At 57.5% G+C, this 16,341-nt stretch overlaps 5 protein-coding genes across 5 annotated transcripts; all 5 read left to right on the top strand.

The window, feature by feature from the left end:
• Positions 1-1,463: 1,463 nt before the first annotated feature.
• RAD51 lies at positions 1,464-2,594 on the top strand (the record flags this gene model as incomplete). The annotated part of the gene is made up of 1 exon (XM_001470054.1): positions 1,464-2,594. One exon carries the CDS (start codon positions 1,464-1,466, stop codon positions 2,592-2,594), a length of 1,131 nt encoding a protein of 376 aa, XP_001470091.1.
• Positions 2,595-4,164: 1,570 nt separating this feature from the next.
• LINJ_28_0570 (putative ribosomal protein S26) lies at positions 4,165-4,503 on the top strand (the record flags this gene model as incomplete). The annotated part of the gene is made up of 1 exon (XM_001470053.1): positions 4,165-4,503. The coding sequence occupies one exon, from the start codon at positions 4,165-4,167 to the stop codon at positions 4,501-4,503; it is 339 nt and encodes a 112-aa protein (XP_001470090.1).
• Positions 4,504-5,508: 1,005 nt separating this feature from the next.
• On the top strand, positions 5,509-9,591 carry LINJ_28_0560 (RAD50 DNA repair-like protein; the record flags this gene model as incomplete). The annotated part of the gene is made up of 1 exon (XM_001470052.1): positions 5,509-9,591. The coding sequence occupies one exon, from the start codon at positions 5,509-5,511 to the stop codon at positions 9,589-9,591; it is 4,083 nt and encodes a 1,360-aa protein (XP_001470089.1).
• Positions 9,592-10,612: 1,021 nt separating this feature from the next.
• LMAIRK (putative protein kinase) lies at positions 10,613-11,518 on the top strand (the record flags this gene model as incomplete). The annotated part of the gene is made up of 1 exon (XM_001470051.1): positions 10,613-11,518. The coding sequence occupies one exon, from the start codon at positions 10,613-10,615 to the stop codon at positions 11,516-11,518; it is 906 nt and encodes a 301-aa protein (XP_001470088.1).
• A 1,612-nt stretch (positions 11,519-13,130) lies between these two features.
• On the top strand, positions 13,131-14,288 carry LINJ_28_0540 (conserved hypothetical protein; the record flags this gene model as incomplete). The annotated part of the gene is made up of 1 exon (XM_001470050.1): positions 13,131-14,288. One exon carries the CDS (start codon positions 13,131-13,133, stop codon positions 14,286-14,288), a length of 1,158 nt encoding a protein of 385 aa, XP_001470087.1.
• Between the last annotated feature and the right edge of the window lie 2,053 nt (positions 14,289-16,341).

Raw genomic sequence — 16,341 nt, 5'->3', positions numbered from 1 at the left:
CTCAAACCAACTCGAGTGGCCTGGGCTATGGGACTGCTGCGTAAGCGGTGAATCCAAGCTATGTGTCGACGTACCATTCTTGTGTCCTATGATTGCTGGACGTGTGTGTGGAGGCGGGTTGTAAGGGTGGCGCTCTGAGTGGCCGCCCGCGACTCTCTCCCCTTGGGCATACTTTCCGTGCTCTACTCATTAGCGCCTTCGCCAAACTCCGCCTCCTCACCTTGCCGCAGCATAGCGGTACCTCTTTTTCATCCGTGCGGTCGGTCACGAACACTCACTAGTCAATTCTCGCTTCAGGCAACACGGCACTCGTCGCACTTCCTGTTTAACACGCACACACAAAGAAAGAATAGAAAATTTCAACTGAACTCAAACCTGCGACTACTTGTGCGACACACCTCGCGCGCCGATCGCACTTCAGCCAAAACACAGAGGCTGTCTTTTCGATATCAAGGCCCGTTGCGGAGCGGGGCCCACACCGCCACCTTCTTTTCCTCGAGGGCATACGTCGTCCACCACTCAACGTGTACTTCTACGGAGGACGTAAATAAAGCAGCAACTACCGCCGCCCCCGCAACTGTAGCCCAGACGAAGCGCGGTCTTTCGACGGGGCGCAGAGGAACACATTACACACTAGATGCACTTCTCAGAGAAAATCTCTTCCCACTCATTCAGCAGGAACGCCGACCCCCCCCCCCAAAAAAAAAAGAACAACAGCAAACAAAGGAAACGAGAAGAGGTGGCGAGAGTGCGCAAGGCAACTCAGTCACGTCATCTTCAGCTGTGCTCACGATTGCGCCCATCTCTGCGCCCCATCCAAACCGCAGCTCAAGCTCACGCACTCAGACACACCCAGCTTTCTCGTCAACGCACAGTGATCACGCCTTGTCCTGACGCACGCACACTCACGCGCACACTCATATCGGCATCTACATACTCTGCTTCACTGCCGACTGCCCTTCTACCGACCCACCCTCTTGCCATTCACTCACCCCTCTTCTCTCGCTTGCTCTATGACTGACATACCCCACCCCCACCCGCACCCTCTTGACGCATAACTGCACATCGACGCTGTGCTGCACGCCTGACTGCCATCAGCCCGTTCGCGCCCCTTCGCCTCCTCTTCCTTCGTGTATCCTCTGCATTTCACGCTCTTGCCCACCCAGGCGGCTGTTGCCACGGAACCGCCTTTTTCGTTTTTTTTTGGTATCTGTGCGTGTGTCTCGGCTTGCGCACTGTGCTCTGCGATTCTACTGCGGGCACTGCTGGCTGATCGCTGCTCCTACCTTCTCCTCGACTTGCGCTGGCACCGTACTGCACTAGCGTCTCCTCCGCCTTTTTTTTATTGAGTGCCACACAGACGCCTTTTTACCTCGCCCGGCATTCGACTGCTGTCTGCTGCGCAGCACTCGCGCCGGGTCTTACGCCGGCACTAGAACCTTCTTTTTCGTTCTCTGCCCGAAATGCAGACCCGTTCTAAGGCCAAGGGTCGCCGTGGTCGTCCGTCGGCGCGGCCCTCTGAAGAGGTTGAGGTTGTGGAGAGCCAGCCGCAGGAGGCCCTCCAGAATGAAGAGCAGGAGCCTCGGCAGCAGCAGCAGCAGAGCACTGACATGGCTGAGCCGAACGCAAGTGGCTTTCGCGTTATCCAGATCTTGGAGAACTACGGCGTGGCGAGCTCGGATATCAAGAAGCTCATGGAGTGCGGCTTTTACACGGTCGAGTCGGCGGCCTACGCTCCGAAGAAGGCCATCCTGGCAGTGAAGGGGATCAGCGAGAACAAGGCCGAGAAAATTATGGCGGAGTGCGCCAAGCTGGTGCCGATGGGGTTCACTTCCGCGGTCGCCTACCACGAGGCGCGCAAGGAGATCATTATGGTCACCACGGGAAGCCGTGAGGTGGACAAGCTACTCGGCGGCGGCATCGAAACTGGGAGCATCACGGAGCTCTTCGGAGAGTTCCGCACGGGCAAGACACAGCTCTGCCATACGCTGTGCGTGACGTGCCAGCTGCCCATCTCTCAGGGTGGCGCGGAGGGCATGGCGCTCTATATCGACACCGAAGGCACCTTTCGCCCGGAGCGCCTCGTTGCCGTTGCGGAGCGGTACAAGCTGGACCCGGAGGATGTGCTCGCTAACGTGGCGTGTGCGCGTGCCTTCAACACGGATCACCAACAGCAGCTGCTGCTGCAGGCGTCTGCCATGATGGCCGAGAACCGCTTCGCGCTCATCGTCGTAGACTCTGCAACCGCTCTCTACCGCACAGACTACAGCGGCCGCAACGAGCTCGCGGCGCGGCAGATGCACCTCGGCAAATTCTTGCGCTCGCTGCACAACCTCGCCGAGGAGTACGGAGTGGCAGTGGTTGTGACGAACCAAGTAGTAGCCAACGTGGACGGCTCCGCGCAGATGTTCCAGGCGGACTCTAAGAAGCCGATTGGAGGCCACATTATGGCCCACGCCTCGACGACGCGGCTTAGCCTGCGCAAGGGTCGCGGCGAGCAGCGCATCATCAAGGTGTACGACTCTCCGTGCCTGGCCGAGGCTGAGGCGATCTTTGGCATCTACGATGATGGCGTTGGTGACGCTCGGGATTGAAGAGCCGTGGATGTCGCGGCAAGCAGGCACTTCTGCGACATCTGTGACTTTTGCGACCATGTGCTCTCTCCTTAGCGGGGGCGCATCGAAAAATGTCGCACGCCCTTCTCGGCCAGCTCGTGCGTCACGCTGGACGTTTCACGCCTTTTCTTTCGTCTGTTTGCATACGCTAGACGACCGACAGCGCCACCGTGTTCGCTTGTGTGTGTAAGCGCGCTTTTCCTGTGAGGAGTGAAGATGCTGTGGCGTTCTCCGTTTTAAGTCCTGACAAGTTCTCTTTGGTGTGCGCGTGTGTCTCTCGGTGTACGTGGACTTATGATGCCTTTGTGTTCTCGTTCTTCCCGTCTGCATTTCCATTTTATTTTCGTGTTTTGCCGTTCTTCTCCCCGCTGCATCACCTGCGTCCTTCCCTCCTCTCTTCTTCTCCTTTTGCGTGTCGATCGGTGCGGAGTGCATTAAAGGCCGCTTCCCCGCGCGTGTGCTTCGAGGAGAAGTGATGCGAGTATGCCTTCTGGCGTCGTTGGTCCTTGTCTCCTTTCTCTTGATTTGGGAACACGTGGTGACAAGGGAAGAAAGGAGGACAAGGGCGGTCGCTCTCCGCACACGTACGCGCACGCACGCACCTGAATGCTGAAGGGTGCAGGATTCTTTTTTTTTTCTATTTTGTTTGAGGTCGTCACGGAGCACCATATGCGATGCCGGAGGAGAGGGGAGGGGTATGAAGGGGCCTACACAGGACGCATAGTGAGCAAGGTTCACGTGACAGGACGAAGTGAATATGAAGTGGCGAGGATGGAATGCCGAGAGTGGCGAGCTGGATAAGCGAGACGCATGCGAGCACTCAGGGGTCATCAGTGACTGCTAACAGGTGCACACTCCTTTTCCTAGTACCTCCCATATTGCCTGCGCACTACGGCCAACCCATCCCTCGCCTTATCGGCTCTCCACGTGTCCTGCTGTGTGCTGATATGCGCTCCCTCGACCGTGCATCTCCTGCGCGTTGTTCGTTGACATACAGGCTAGGAACACTTTTTTTTTGCGTTGACGTGCGGGTGGCGGTGACGCTTATTGAAGACGAGAAAAGCAACAAAAAAGCGGCGAGTCACCGGAACCTGGGGTCGGTGTCTACACAGATGTGCTTGTTTGGGGAAGGGAGCCGCACAACACATGACCAGTGGCCTTTACCCTAGCTGAATTTGTTTCCCGACACGCTCCTTCTCGCTATCCGCACTCGTGCCGTCCCCCACCATGTACTCGACGGTGAAGGATGCACTCGCGCGTTTCACGAGTAACACACGCTCGGTGTACGCGGATGTGCGAGCGTCCTATTCCCAAATCGGTTGCGCGGACGCGAGCACTGGCCCTGCTTGTTCTCGCTCTTTTCACGGCTCCACTCGCTGCACATTGCATCTGCTTCCTGTACTCGCTGCCCTCTTCCCTTGTCTTGGGTGACGCATCAACACACAAACACACATACATATACCCGAATATGTGCGCACACTTGAACAGAAATAACCAATCAAGGAAGAGGTCCTCTTTCTTTTTCTCCGCTTCCGGCCCCCTCGAGCAGATGACGACCAAGCGCCGCAACCACGGACGTTCGAAGCCCGCTCACAGTCGCGGTCGCGTCAAGCCGATCCACTGCTTCAACTGCGGTCGTCTGACCCCGAAGGACAAGGCCGTCGGCCGCTTTGTGGTGCGCCGCATGCTGGATGCCGCTTCCGCTCGCGATGTGGCGGAGGCGTCGCCGGTGTACGGTGCAAACTTCCCGATGCCGAAGCTGTACATGAAGCAGCGCTTCTGCATAGCGTGCGCTATCCACAGCCGCACCGTGCGCGCTCGCCCGGTCGGAAACCGCAAGATACGCTACACAAGGAAGGTGCCGTTCCGCCCTGCCGGCAAGAAATGAAAGAACTAGTTAAGAGTGACGAAGTGCGTGAGCTCTTCCCACTGAACGGATGAAAGACGGCGTACGAGTGGTTGTTGAGAGGACGCGAAGCCGAGGAGCACTGCTGTGCTGAAGGGGCGGCAAGGACATCTGGCCGTTCTCTTCCTTCCCACCCCCTCCCTCTCCCTCCAATGTCTCTCTGTTCACGTTGACACTCCCTTCCCCTCCCTGTCGCCTGTGTTATTTCTTGCACAAACGGATCGTGTGCGTGCATGCGAGTGTTCGTCTTCGTATGTTTTTTTTTTCGTTTCATTTTCCACCAGCCTCATTTATTCAGCGAAAATCCGAAATACGCAGACAGCGAAAACGAAGAAGAATGCGTGCGCTCGCGTGCGGTCGCTCCTCGTCAGCGATGGCGATGTGTCGCTCGTGCGAGAGTTTGGTGACGAGGAATGTCTCCGTGGAGTCAGGGAAGACACGGTTGCTGGGGGGTGCATGCACGCGGATCGTGTCGGGGACGAGGCTGGTCCTTTCCGACAGGCTATACCTTTCGCCACCGGTGCAAGTTTCTTGGCCGAAGACACACGTGCGTTGCCGTATATTGAGGAATTGGTGTTCTTGTGACTTCCTCCGTGCGTGCTGCGTCAAGCTTGTTTCTCTCACTCTCTCACGCACACACCTCCGTAACCACAAAATTCTCAGAGAATCGGCATCCCTTTTCCGTCAGCTCTCCTTCATTGGACAACCGCAGCAGCTGCAGAAAAAGAGAGCAGCGAACGCGTCACGGAAGCTGCGCGCACCGCCAAACGCGGAAGCACTTGTCGGTGCCTCCAACGCCCCTACAGACAAATACACGTACGCATGCAGGCACACCTACACCAATAAAAATTGCACTACCATACATTTTTCTTCTAGATATCTGCTCCTGGAGGAGAGGCGGAGAAGCGAAGAACGACGCTGCCGCGAAGACGCGTGCGCGACACCCCTTCACTGCGTTTCTTTTTTGTTTTCCTTTGCATCTAGGTGATGACGAGCATCGAGAAGTTGCAGCTCTGTGGCGTGCGCAGCTTCGACCCCAACCCGGCGAATCAGCAGTTCATTCAGTTCCAGAAGCCGTTGACGGTCATTCTCGGCAAGAATGGTGCTGGCAAAACCACCATCATCGAGGCGCTGCTGAACGCGTGCACGGGGACCATGCCTCCCGGCACTGGGACCGAGAAGGGCTCCTTTGTGTATGATCCCAAGGTTGTTGGCGAAACAGAGGTGAAAGCGCAGATTCGACTGATATTCACCGGCAAGGGTGGTAAGCTGATGCAGGTCATCCGCTCCTTTCAGGCCACACGCAGCGCGCACCGTGTCACTTTTACAACACTGGACAATACCGTCGCTTTCCAGGACTTGGCCACCGGGGAGGTGATCTCGAGCACGTACCGCTCCAGCGATGTCGACCGTGTCGTGCCGGAGATGCTCGGCGTGTCGCCAGCTGTGCTGGAGCACGTCATTTTTTGTCACCAGGAGGAGTCCAACTGGCCACTGGGACCACCGAAGGATGTGAAGCGAATCTTCGACGACATCTTCGCCGCGACTCGGTACGTCCTCGCACTGGACCGGCTCCGCGATAACAGCAAGGAGTTTCGCCGCCAGCTGAAAGAGCACGAGGCGAGTCTGATGGCGCTTCGAGAGCACCGCGAGCAAGCAAAGCAGCTGGAGCAGCAAATAGCGCAGAAGGAAAGCGTTGTGAAGGCCATTCAGGGCCGCAGCATCGGCATCGAGCCAGAGCTACGGGGCCTGCGCCAAGCGCGTGAGGAGCTGCGTACGGTGGAGGAGCAGATCGAGACATTGCAGCGTGAGGTGGCGGTCACGAACGGGCGTCTCGAAGAGCGTCGCGAGGCGGTGCGCCGGATGGGTGTGCCAGCCACAAGCCAGACGCTAGACGATCTGCTCGAGATGCGCGGCAGCTTCACCGCGCAGATGCAGCAGCTTGAAGAGGGTCTCGTGCACGACACCAAGCGCTACGATGCGGCCACCGCGCGGCGACGCGCTCAAGAGGAGGAGATGTACAAGTGCCGCTCGAACGTTCAGCTGCTGGAGCGTGAGGCGCAGCTGCACAAGCAAAACGTGGCGCAGCTTCGTGAGCTTATCCAGCACCTGTCTAACGAGTACGTTCTGAGTGAGGGCAACATCGACGAGCGCAGTCTGCACCGTCTTCTCCAAAAGGCGGAGGACGCCGTGGCGGCGGAGCGTCAGCGTGCTCGCGCTGCCTCAGAGAGTGTTCAGCAGCACATTCGAGACGCGGAGGACGGCGTGCAGGGCGGCTCCCGCGTCGTGGATGGGTGCAAGAAAGAGATAGAGGTGCGCGAGCACGCCGTGGAGAATGTGAGACGCCGCATCAAGGAGAACGCCGCTGCCATCGCGGCACTTGGCGGGGATGGGTGCCGCACGAAGCTGCGCCAGGTTCAGGTGGAGGTGGAGGAGCTGCAGCAGCGTGTCGCTGCCGCCGAAGAGTTGCGGAAGAAAGGTGACGGGGAGCACCAAAGCCAGCGCATTCTCATGGAGCTAGAGGAGCAGAATAGTACCGTGGCTCAACTGCGTGAGGAGATGATGCAGCAGAAGCTGCTGGAGCGCCAGCAGCAGGATCTAGTGTTGATGCGCCAGCAGATCGATGAAGCCAGGGCGGCCGTGGCGGCGGCGCTGCAGCGAGACGTGCTCCCGATTTTGAACGAAGTTGGCGTACAAGTTCCGCAGGATGCGGCTGCCGACTCTTTTTCATTGACAACCTTAACGTCTTTGCGCTCCCAAGCTGCCCAGATACGGCAGCTGAAGGCGGAGGAGTTGCGTGCTCTCCAGGCGCGTGTGCTAGAGCTGGAGAAGGTGTGCGCGCTGCACGAGCAGAAGATGTCCTACAGCACCGATGAGCTGGGCCAGTGTCGCCGCACTGTGGATGCCGGCACTAGACAGTGCGCCGGCCTCGTCCCGGACATGGACGTCTACGAGGAGGTGCTGCTGCAGGCTAGGGAGGCGGCGGAGACGGCGGCGCAGAAACGCCACGCCCTGGAGGCCCTCGCGTCGTGCTACCACGATTTCATGGTTGTGGCGAAGGAGGAGAGGACGTGTGCCGTCTGCGAGCGTCCCTTTGACAGCGAAGATGCACTGGAGAGCTTTCTGACGCGAAAAGCGGACAAGCAGCGCGCCAGCCCAGAGGCACTAGCGGCTGTGCAGGCGGCCGTCAACACAGCCCAGGAGGCGTATCAGAGTCTTGAAAAGCTGCAGAGCGTCGTGGTGACAGTGCGACAGAACAGGCATCGTATTCCGGTTCTAGAGGCCGAGCTCGACGCGCTGGGGGATAAGATGAAGCAGAACCGCGCAGAGCAGCGCGGGGTCTGCGCGGCCCGCGATGCTGCCCAGCATGTGGTGCATCAGCTGGACACCATGTACCAGCATCTGTGCATGGCATGCACCATGGGAGAGAAGACGGTAGCGCTGCGCGATACTCTGGCAAGGAAGGAGAAAGACTTTGAGGCGGCGCAGGCGGAGCAGCAACCACACGAGACACAGCGAAAGTGGGGCAGCGGCGATGGTGCCACAGCGAGAGCTGAACCACCGCAGCGCTCTTATGAGGAGCTGTGTGAGGCCTACGCGGCTGCGACGGAGCGATTGCACAAGCTCAACAGGCAGTTCACTGAGGCCCAGCGGATGGAGCGCGGCCAGGCTGAGAATGCGGCAGAGCGGGAGCTGCAGGATCGCAAGACAGCGATGTTCCAGGCTGAGGTCGCGGTTTCAAAGCTGGAGGACTTGGAGGCGGCCGCTCGTGAACTACAGGAGGAGGCTGCTCAGCACCGCACGCGGGTGGAGGAGCTGAAGCGCCAGGCAGCAGAGGCGCAGCACTCCGTGGAGGCCCATCAGCAACGCGTTCTGCAACTCCGTGCCGAGCTTCAGAAGACGGACGCTGCCGAGCGTGGTGTTTTGGACACAGCAGAGAAGCAGCTTCGCGAGCTGCAGCTGTCGCTGCCTCCGGTCCTCAGCTACGTGCAGAACGGCTGCGCCAGACAGCTGGAGGAGCTTCGGGTGCACCTGCGCGAGACTGAGAGCGCGTACAAAGCCGCGGCTCAGGAGGAGGAGGGGCTTGCCAGCCGGATGAAGGAAGCGCGGAAGACACTTAGCGACCAGCACCGCCGCTCTGCTGAGATCGACCGCCACATCGACATCCTGCAGCAGGAGGCGTCCATTGCGGCCGACGAGGCGCACTTGGCGGAGACAGAGCGCACCCTCGCCTCCCTGAAGTCGGACCGGCTGCAAGACGTGGAACAGCTGCTGGGGGAGGAGGCAAGACATGCAAGCCTGGCCACACTGCGCGAGCTGATCACCGCCAAGATTACGTCGCTGGAGAAGATACGTGCGCAGCAGGATGGCAACACGGAGGCGATGCTGCTCGATGTAAATCAGCTGAAACAGCAGCTGCGTGGCGACAAGTATCAGAACATCGAGAAGCGCTACCGGTCCACGTTCCTGAAGGTGCAAACAACGGAGATATCCATCCAGGACATTGAGAAGTACTACAGTGCGCTGGAGAAGGCGGTGCAGTCGTACCACCAGGAGAAAATTGCACAGATCAACCAAATCATCGCGGAGCTGTGGCGCCAGACGTACCGCGGCAGCGACATCGACACGGTGGAGATTCGCTCAGAGACGGAGGGCACGACGACGACTACGGCGCGGCGCAGCTACAACTACCGCGTTGTCATGAAGCGGGGCAACAACGAGATGGACATGCGTGGTCGCTGCAGTGCTGGACAGAAGGTGCTCGCCTCCATCATCATTCGGCTCGCGCTGAGCGAAGCCTTCTGCTGCGACTGCGGCATCCTCGCCCTTGATGAGCCGACAACAAACCTCGACGACGACAACGCTCGCAGCCTGGCGGACGCGCTGCGCACCCTCATCCAGGCGCGGAGGGCGGTGAAGCACTTTCAGCTCGTCGTTATCACGCACGACGAGCAGTTTGTGCGTGCGCTGGGAGGGCAGTCGCTGGAGAAGTTCTACTACGTCCATAAGGATCGAGAGGGCGCCTTCTCGGTGATTGATGAACGCACCTTTGACCAGCTTTTTGCGTGAGGCAGCAGAGACAGTTCTGTGCACTGCGCAACCGCCATGTCTGAGACACACTCTTTCGTGCTCGCTCGCCGCCGTCGCGTGCATGTGCGTCGTAGGCCTTCGCAGCTACCCCCCTCCCTCTCCCACCTCAGTTGTTGTGAAGCGGTCTCCGTTGATGACTTGTTCTTCGCACTGCTCGGCGAGCTCTTTGCTCTTGCTTCGAGGATGTGTACGCAGGTTTGTGCGCGCGTATGTGCTTGTGCGAAGTGATTCTTACACGCTCCTCTCGTTCCTTCGCTCTTTCTCTGAGCTCTGTTGGGGCGGATGCGTGGTGTCCGCCAACTGCGGTTCTGCCGTGTGGCAGCTGTGGTTGCCGATCCCGACGTGGTCTCGCCCTGTTCCTTGTGTTGCTCTTTGCTTTTCTGGACGTGACGGACATCCGCCTCCATGTCTCTCTTTTCCTCCCGCTCGCTCACGTTGGATGCAGTCGGCGGCTCCTTCTTTGTGCTATGGTTCTTCGCTTCCTTTCCTGTCTCCCGGCGTGTGCTGCAGAGCAAGGCACTCTCTTTCGGGCGGCGGAGCAAGAAGTGCTCCTCCAGTGTCGACGGCAACGACAAACCCATTGAACGTTCTGCTGACGTTTCGGAACGTTGCGGAGAGATCGACGCTGCCGCTCTCTCATCTTCCTCCTCTTCGCACACGGGGGAATGCTGTGCTGCTGCTGCTGCGTTTTCGTCCAACTCGTCTTCGTGCACGGTGCTCGCAGTCGTCTCTCCTCCTGTCCTCCACTCTCGCTGCTGCTTTGTTTTGCTTCTCCCAGGTCCAGTTCCTCGCCTTGGCGACCATCACCGCCTCCTCTTCTGACCGTGTTCTGCGGAGTTCGTGAGTGAAGTGCTACCCGGTGTCTCCCTCCTTCCCCCAGAAACCCTTCCACGAACACCACGGCCGCCCTTTCCTCTCTTCCTGACACACAGGCAGAAACTCCTCGTCTCTCCCCCCACGCACCTACACAGCAACAAAACGGTCACAAACCGTAGAGATAATGACGACGGAGGTCGGCCCTGACGACAATGTCGTGAACAGCTTCATCATTACCCCGCCGTCTCCAAAGTCGGAGTGGACGATACACGACTTTGAGCTGCTGCACAAGCTGGGAGGAGGCAATTACGGTGATGTCTACCTGGCGAGTGTGCGCAAGAGCAATTACGTTGTGGCCATCAAGAAGCTCTCGATCAAGAAGCTGGCAGAGTTTGACATCGTGAACCAGCTGCGTCGCGAGATCGAGATCGCCTTTAACACGCGGCACAAATACCTCCTGCGCACCTACGCCTACTTCTTCGATGAGCACGACATCTACCTTATCCTGGAGCCGTGTAGCAACGGCATGCTCTACAGCGAGCTGAATCGCGTGAAGATGTTCCCGCCGCCGACGGCAGCCCGCTACGTGGCGCAGCTGGCCGAGGCGCTTCTGTACCTCCACCAGCACCACATTCTGCACCGCGACATCAAGCCGGAGAACATTCTGCTGGACCACAATCAGAACATCAAACTCGCCGATTTCGGCTGGTCTGTGCATGACCCGCTGAACCGGCGCAAGACCTCCTGCGGCACGCCCGAGTACTTTCCACCCGAGATCGTTAGCCGGCAGATTTATGACATGAGCGCGGATCTCTGGTGCCTGGGCATCTTTTGCTTTGAACTGCTTGTGGGCCACACACCGTTCGTGAGCAAGGACAACGACCAAATCTACAAGAAGATCCATGCGATGCAGTACACCATCCCCGATAGCGTCCCACCAGAGGCGAAGGATTTGATTTCGAATCTGCTCATCCGCGAGGGGTCGAAGCGGCTGGCACTACATCGCGTGCTGAGCCACCCCTTCTTGCTCAAATACTACTATGTTCCAAATGGCATTACGCCGCCGACGGGAAAGCGACCGCGCAGCTAGCGAGACATGCCACAGGGAGAGCAGGCTCTTGCTTGTTGCATGTAGGATAATTGCTGTCTCTCTCTCTCTCTCGTTCTCTTGGTACCCGCAGCATTATGCGAGTGATAGTCGTGATGCGCTTCAGCAGTGCACAAGCAAGAGACAAAAAAGAAGAGTACGGGTGCCGCTTTCGTGCTGGGGCCTTCTTTGTAGGCCCCCTTCCTCTCGAGCGTGGCATCATTCCTTTGCACTTGCCTGTCTGTCTGCCCGTCTGCCTCTCTCTCTTACCCCTCGTGTGTGTGTGTGTGTGTGTGCCTGCCCTAGATGATCTTCCTCTTTCGTTTTCTGTCTTGCACTTTCTTCCCCTTCGACTCCTTTCGCGCCAGATCTCTCTCACCGTTAGCCTTCCCCACATCCCCACTCTTCCTTTATATATGCGTGTGTGTGTTTGTGTTTGCTCCTAGATGCTCTACAGCTCTTTGCTTTTCCCTTCGCCTCTCTTGGTTTTCGGGCTGCGGCGGCCTCACGCATCTAAGTGGGTCGCCTCGGCTGAGGCCATGACGTTAGGGGGGGGTTTCCCACCTTTTTTTTCGTTTCTTCCCTGAAACGAAAAAAAACCGCTCGTTGTTGTTTTGCCTTCCTGCCAACGTGTGTGTGTGTGCGTGTTGCTGTTGTTGCTCCACATCAGCTCCTCCTCGGTATTTCTTTGTTTCGTGTGTGCATGTGTTTCGCTTCTCTTAGACGCACAAGTGTGCTATCGAATCGCCACCCGCAAACCGTTTCGTGCGGCAAAACAAGCTGCTGGTAGTCGGTAAGGTCGAAGGGATCGAGGCCTGAATGCATGCCTCGCTCAGTGCTTCCTCCCTCCCACTCGCTTTCTGCGTCTTTTATTTTCGTCTACGCTGTTTTTCATTGCGCGGTAGCGTGGAGTAAGAAGGCAGGGATAGCTGCCTCCCGCTTCGGCGAGTGCGAAGCGCGTGGTCGCCTGTCCTAACGCTGCTGGTGGATATCACTACTGCTGTTCTCTGCTGCTTCTCGGTAGTGGGGGACGGCTTTCTTTGCCGTTGCATTCTGGCATGTGTGAGCACCACTTGCCCTCTCCTTATCACGGTCTCTTCCTGCCTACGTCGGCACCCCCCCCCCCACACACACACACAACACACACACACGCGCACGCATAAGCGCATCTGAATGATCGGCAGAGCCGTAGGTCAGAACAGCGCCATTGCACGCATCGACAGCAAGCCCTATAGATTACTCCACGGAAAGACAAGGGCCCGTCAGAGACGGAGCATACACGGGCCACCACACACACACACACACGCACGCACAAACGAAAAAAAGAAACGGCTTGCTGATCGATACGCAGCCGGCGTGGTGCGTTCGTCTTCCCATCGGAAAGCCTCGAGTGCGCCTCACAACTCGCATACATTACACCCTCGCTTAAAGATAAAGGATAAACCAGAGACGGGGTGGGTGCCGCGTGTTCTCGCGCGCCGTAGATCTTGCGGTGAGCTTCCTATAATGATCCGCAAGATCAGCTCACACAAGACGCATCCAGGCACAAAGACACAGCTCATCGACCCTCCTTCCCCCGTTTCCCTCTCATAGCCACTGCACATTGAAGCTTCGAATGGAGTACAAGGGCAACGCCCTCTCGCCAGTGGATGCGGAGATCAGCATCCGGCAACTGCGCTCCTTCTCTATGGAGGAGGTCGGTACGTCTTCCTGGAAGGATCAGCGTGAGGCGATTGAGCGGCTGAATATGTGCACGCACAGCAACGCCATGCAGAAGACGGACGACTTTGTGAAGTCGTTCCTTCTGGAGCACGACAAGCTTGGCGACGTCCTGCACGAGTTGCTTCTGATGGAGGTGTGGAGGCAGCGAGTGCTTCCAGGCGTTGTCGAAGCCGTCACGCACAACCCGACGGCGACTTACATGTACTGTTCCTACGAATCAGTGCTCGTGAACCTGCTGGAGTGTATTTGCTTCTACGAGGAGGTGGTGGCTGGTTTCGGCGATGATGTGCTGGAGCTGATTGACTACTGCTGGCGCCAGGTGGTTCGTCTCTTCTCCGAGAAGAGCATTGGCGAGGTGCCGATTGCGGCGGCGAAGGAGAGCCCGCTTGCGTACCTGGAGCAGCAGCTGAGGGAGCAGCGCATTCAGCGCGCCATGGGGTGCATCTCTTTGCTGTGGTTCGTCACGGATCGACTGGAGGCGCTGCCTCTGTCGGCCATGAACAGCATCTTGCGTAAAAACGATATCCCTTTCGGCTTGGCAGAGGTGCTGCTACTCCAGCCGTGGCTGCGCCGCTCAGCCGGCGTGGTGCAGAAGTTCCACAAAGGGGCTTTCGTTGTCGCGCCAGGGAACGAGTCGGAGCGGGTATGCGTGCCAGAGGCGCATGCGTGGTTCTGCATGCACAAACTTCTGTGCGATGCCGAGTGTCGCAGGCAGTATCAGTACACACAGAACAAGAAGGCCACGCTGCTGCGCGTTCGCTCTCTGCTGAATGAGACACTGCTGGATCAACTGCCCGCGCTGCAAGATGTGCAGCGCGCGCTCGAGGAGCTGTCGTTCATGGAGCCGCCGACCGGCACCGAAGAAAAGTTCCGTAGCACCCTGGTCATAGAGCAGGTGCCTCGGCTAATGTCGGCCATTGACCTACCCAGTGCGGATTGGGCCGCGCAGGTGGAAAGGATGAAGCGACTGCTCTCTGACCGTAGCGAGGCAGTCAGTGACGCCGTGCGCATGTCTCAACTGTTTGACCTCATGTTTGCCGATCACCATTGAGCTTCATGCGCGTGGGTATAGGTGTGCGCACGTGCACAACAGAAAACGAAGAAAAAAGGGGCGAGAGTTGGAGGGCGTTGCGGTCTCCTGGACCTCCCCAACGCTTTCCTGTTGCGTAAGAGAGGGCGGCTGTTGTCTTGCGGAATGATGTATAGACCTTTTTGTGTGTCGTCGTACGTAAAGCGAAACCGTACTGAAGAGGGAAAAGCTGCTTGTGTGCAATGCTGGTCATCGAAGACGATTCTGTTCATGTCAACTACGTGAGTAGGTGCAGGTATATTCGGTGCCTGCGCTTTTCGCTGCCATCTGCGCTGCTACAAACCTCTCTTCCTCCTTACATTCATTCCTCCCTCTCTCCTTCCCTCTCTCTCGTTGATTTTTTTTTTAACACGCCCACGCCACCACCACTTCTCTCTCCTTGTGACTCTTCTTGCCCGGCCGGTCGGCGTACACGCGCCACCCGGACAACACCCGCACACGCACGCGTATGTGCAGGCTGGAGGGTCTTACCTACACACACCAAGAAATAAAGCCCGAAGAGTCAGATTGGGCCCAGACTTGCCCGCCACCCCCTTCTGTCCTCTTTTCTTTTTTTTTCTTTCTCCTCTCCCCTCCCCCTCCTCCTACCCCCACACACAAACACACACACGCATACATACACGGAGTGCCGCAAACACTCTCGCACGCCCCACGCGCACCATACGCTACAGGTTGTTGCCGGGCCCCGCCCTTCTTTCCTTTTTATTTCTTTTTTTTTTGCTGTTGCTGTTTGTGTTGCACAGGTGCCTCTTTTATCTCACGGCCAAAAATAAAAAGAGAGGAGAAACGCATAGACAAGCAAAGGGAACGAACACACACGCCATACACACACACACACACGCCATCTCCACCTCTCTCGCTCTCTTTTTCTCCTCCAAGCCCGCGGGCACGCTCCTCATTGGACAAGGAAGCTGAAACGAAGCTAAAGAAAAAGGCTTCATAGTGACGCACAAAAGGAGAGGACAAGACAGACACGAAAAGGAGCCGTCAAAGAACTTTCCATCATAATTTCTCCCCTTCCTCCCTCCCTCCTCGTCTCTGGGTGTGCGGCGCTTATTGTTCGCTGATGTGGCGGAAGAAAAACAGAAATCAAAAGAATACACGATCTCGTTTTTTTTTCCGTCTTCGCGCGACTCTTTTTTCTTGACCTCTCTTACCAGTTTTGCTGTGTCCGCCGTGCACACTTCCTCCTGTCGCTCTCTCTATCTCACGTGCTTCTTTTTTTTTTCGTAATCGGTGAGTTGAGCTAGGCAGTTGTCATCCCCTCATCCTCCCTTTTCCCGCTTTCTCTCTCTCCCGTGCTGAGTTTTTCTCTTGCTTTCCGCTCTTCTTCTTCATTTTTTTTTCGCTGGTGTGTGTCAGTGCGAGTGTGTGTGTGTGTGCCTGAGCGTAAGTGTGAGCCTCAGTGCTTCTCCCCTTTCTCGTTTTTCTTGTCTTCTATCTAGCCCGCCTTCCAGGTACAGGGACTGTTCTCCTCTCCTCCCTTGTGACGAGGCAGCAACTGTAACGCCGATTTCTGCGACTCATTCTAGTGGCCACTTTTTTTTCTGAGTAGCAGCCGTCTAGTGTATCAGCCTCTGTGTGTGTGCGCGCGTGTCTAGGCGTGAGCGTGCCTTTGCGCTTGCATCGTCCATTCCTTGCTCATGTAGGTGCTGGCCCCATTTGCGTTGTGTGCTCGCCTCTTCGCCATCTCTCTGCCTCTCTCTTACCGGCACCTTTGTAATCCTTGACCGCTCTCCTCTCTTCTCTGAGCAGACATCGCTGCTCCTGTTGCTGCCTGTGCTGTTCGTGTGGGAGACCGTTTTTTTGGCTTTCTCTTTTGTGGTTGCTGTGTGTGTGTGTGCGTTACGTGCCTTGGTGTTTTCTCGGTAGACACACTCCCCCTCCCCCTTCCTCCCTCTTTCCCTCTCCCTACCATATCCTCTACCTACCCGCTCACGCTCTTTTCGTTCTTTGCTGCTGTGTGATTCCTCTTCCCAACACAGGCACACGCTTATGGGTATTGAATGTATAG

Source organism: Leishmania infantum, chromosome 28, assembly GCF_000002875.2.
Source record: "Leishmania infantum JPCM5 genome chromosome 28".
NCBI lineage: Eukaryota > Euglenozoa > Kinetoplastea > Trypanosomatida > Trypanosomatidae > Leishmania > Leishmania infantum.
Note: the sequence above shows the minus strand (reverse complement) of the source record. Positions and strands in the feature narration are given on the sequence as shown.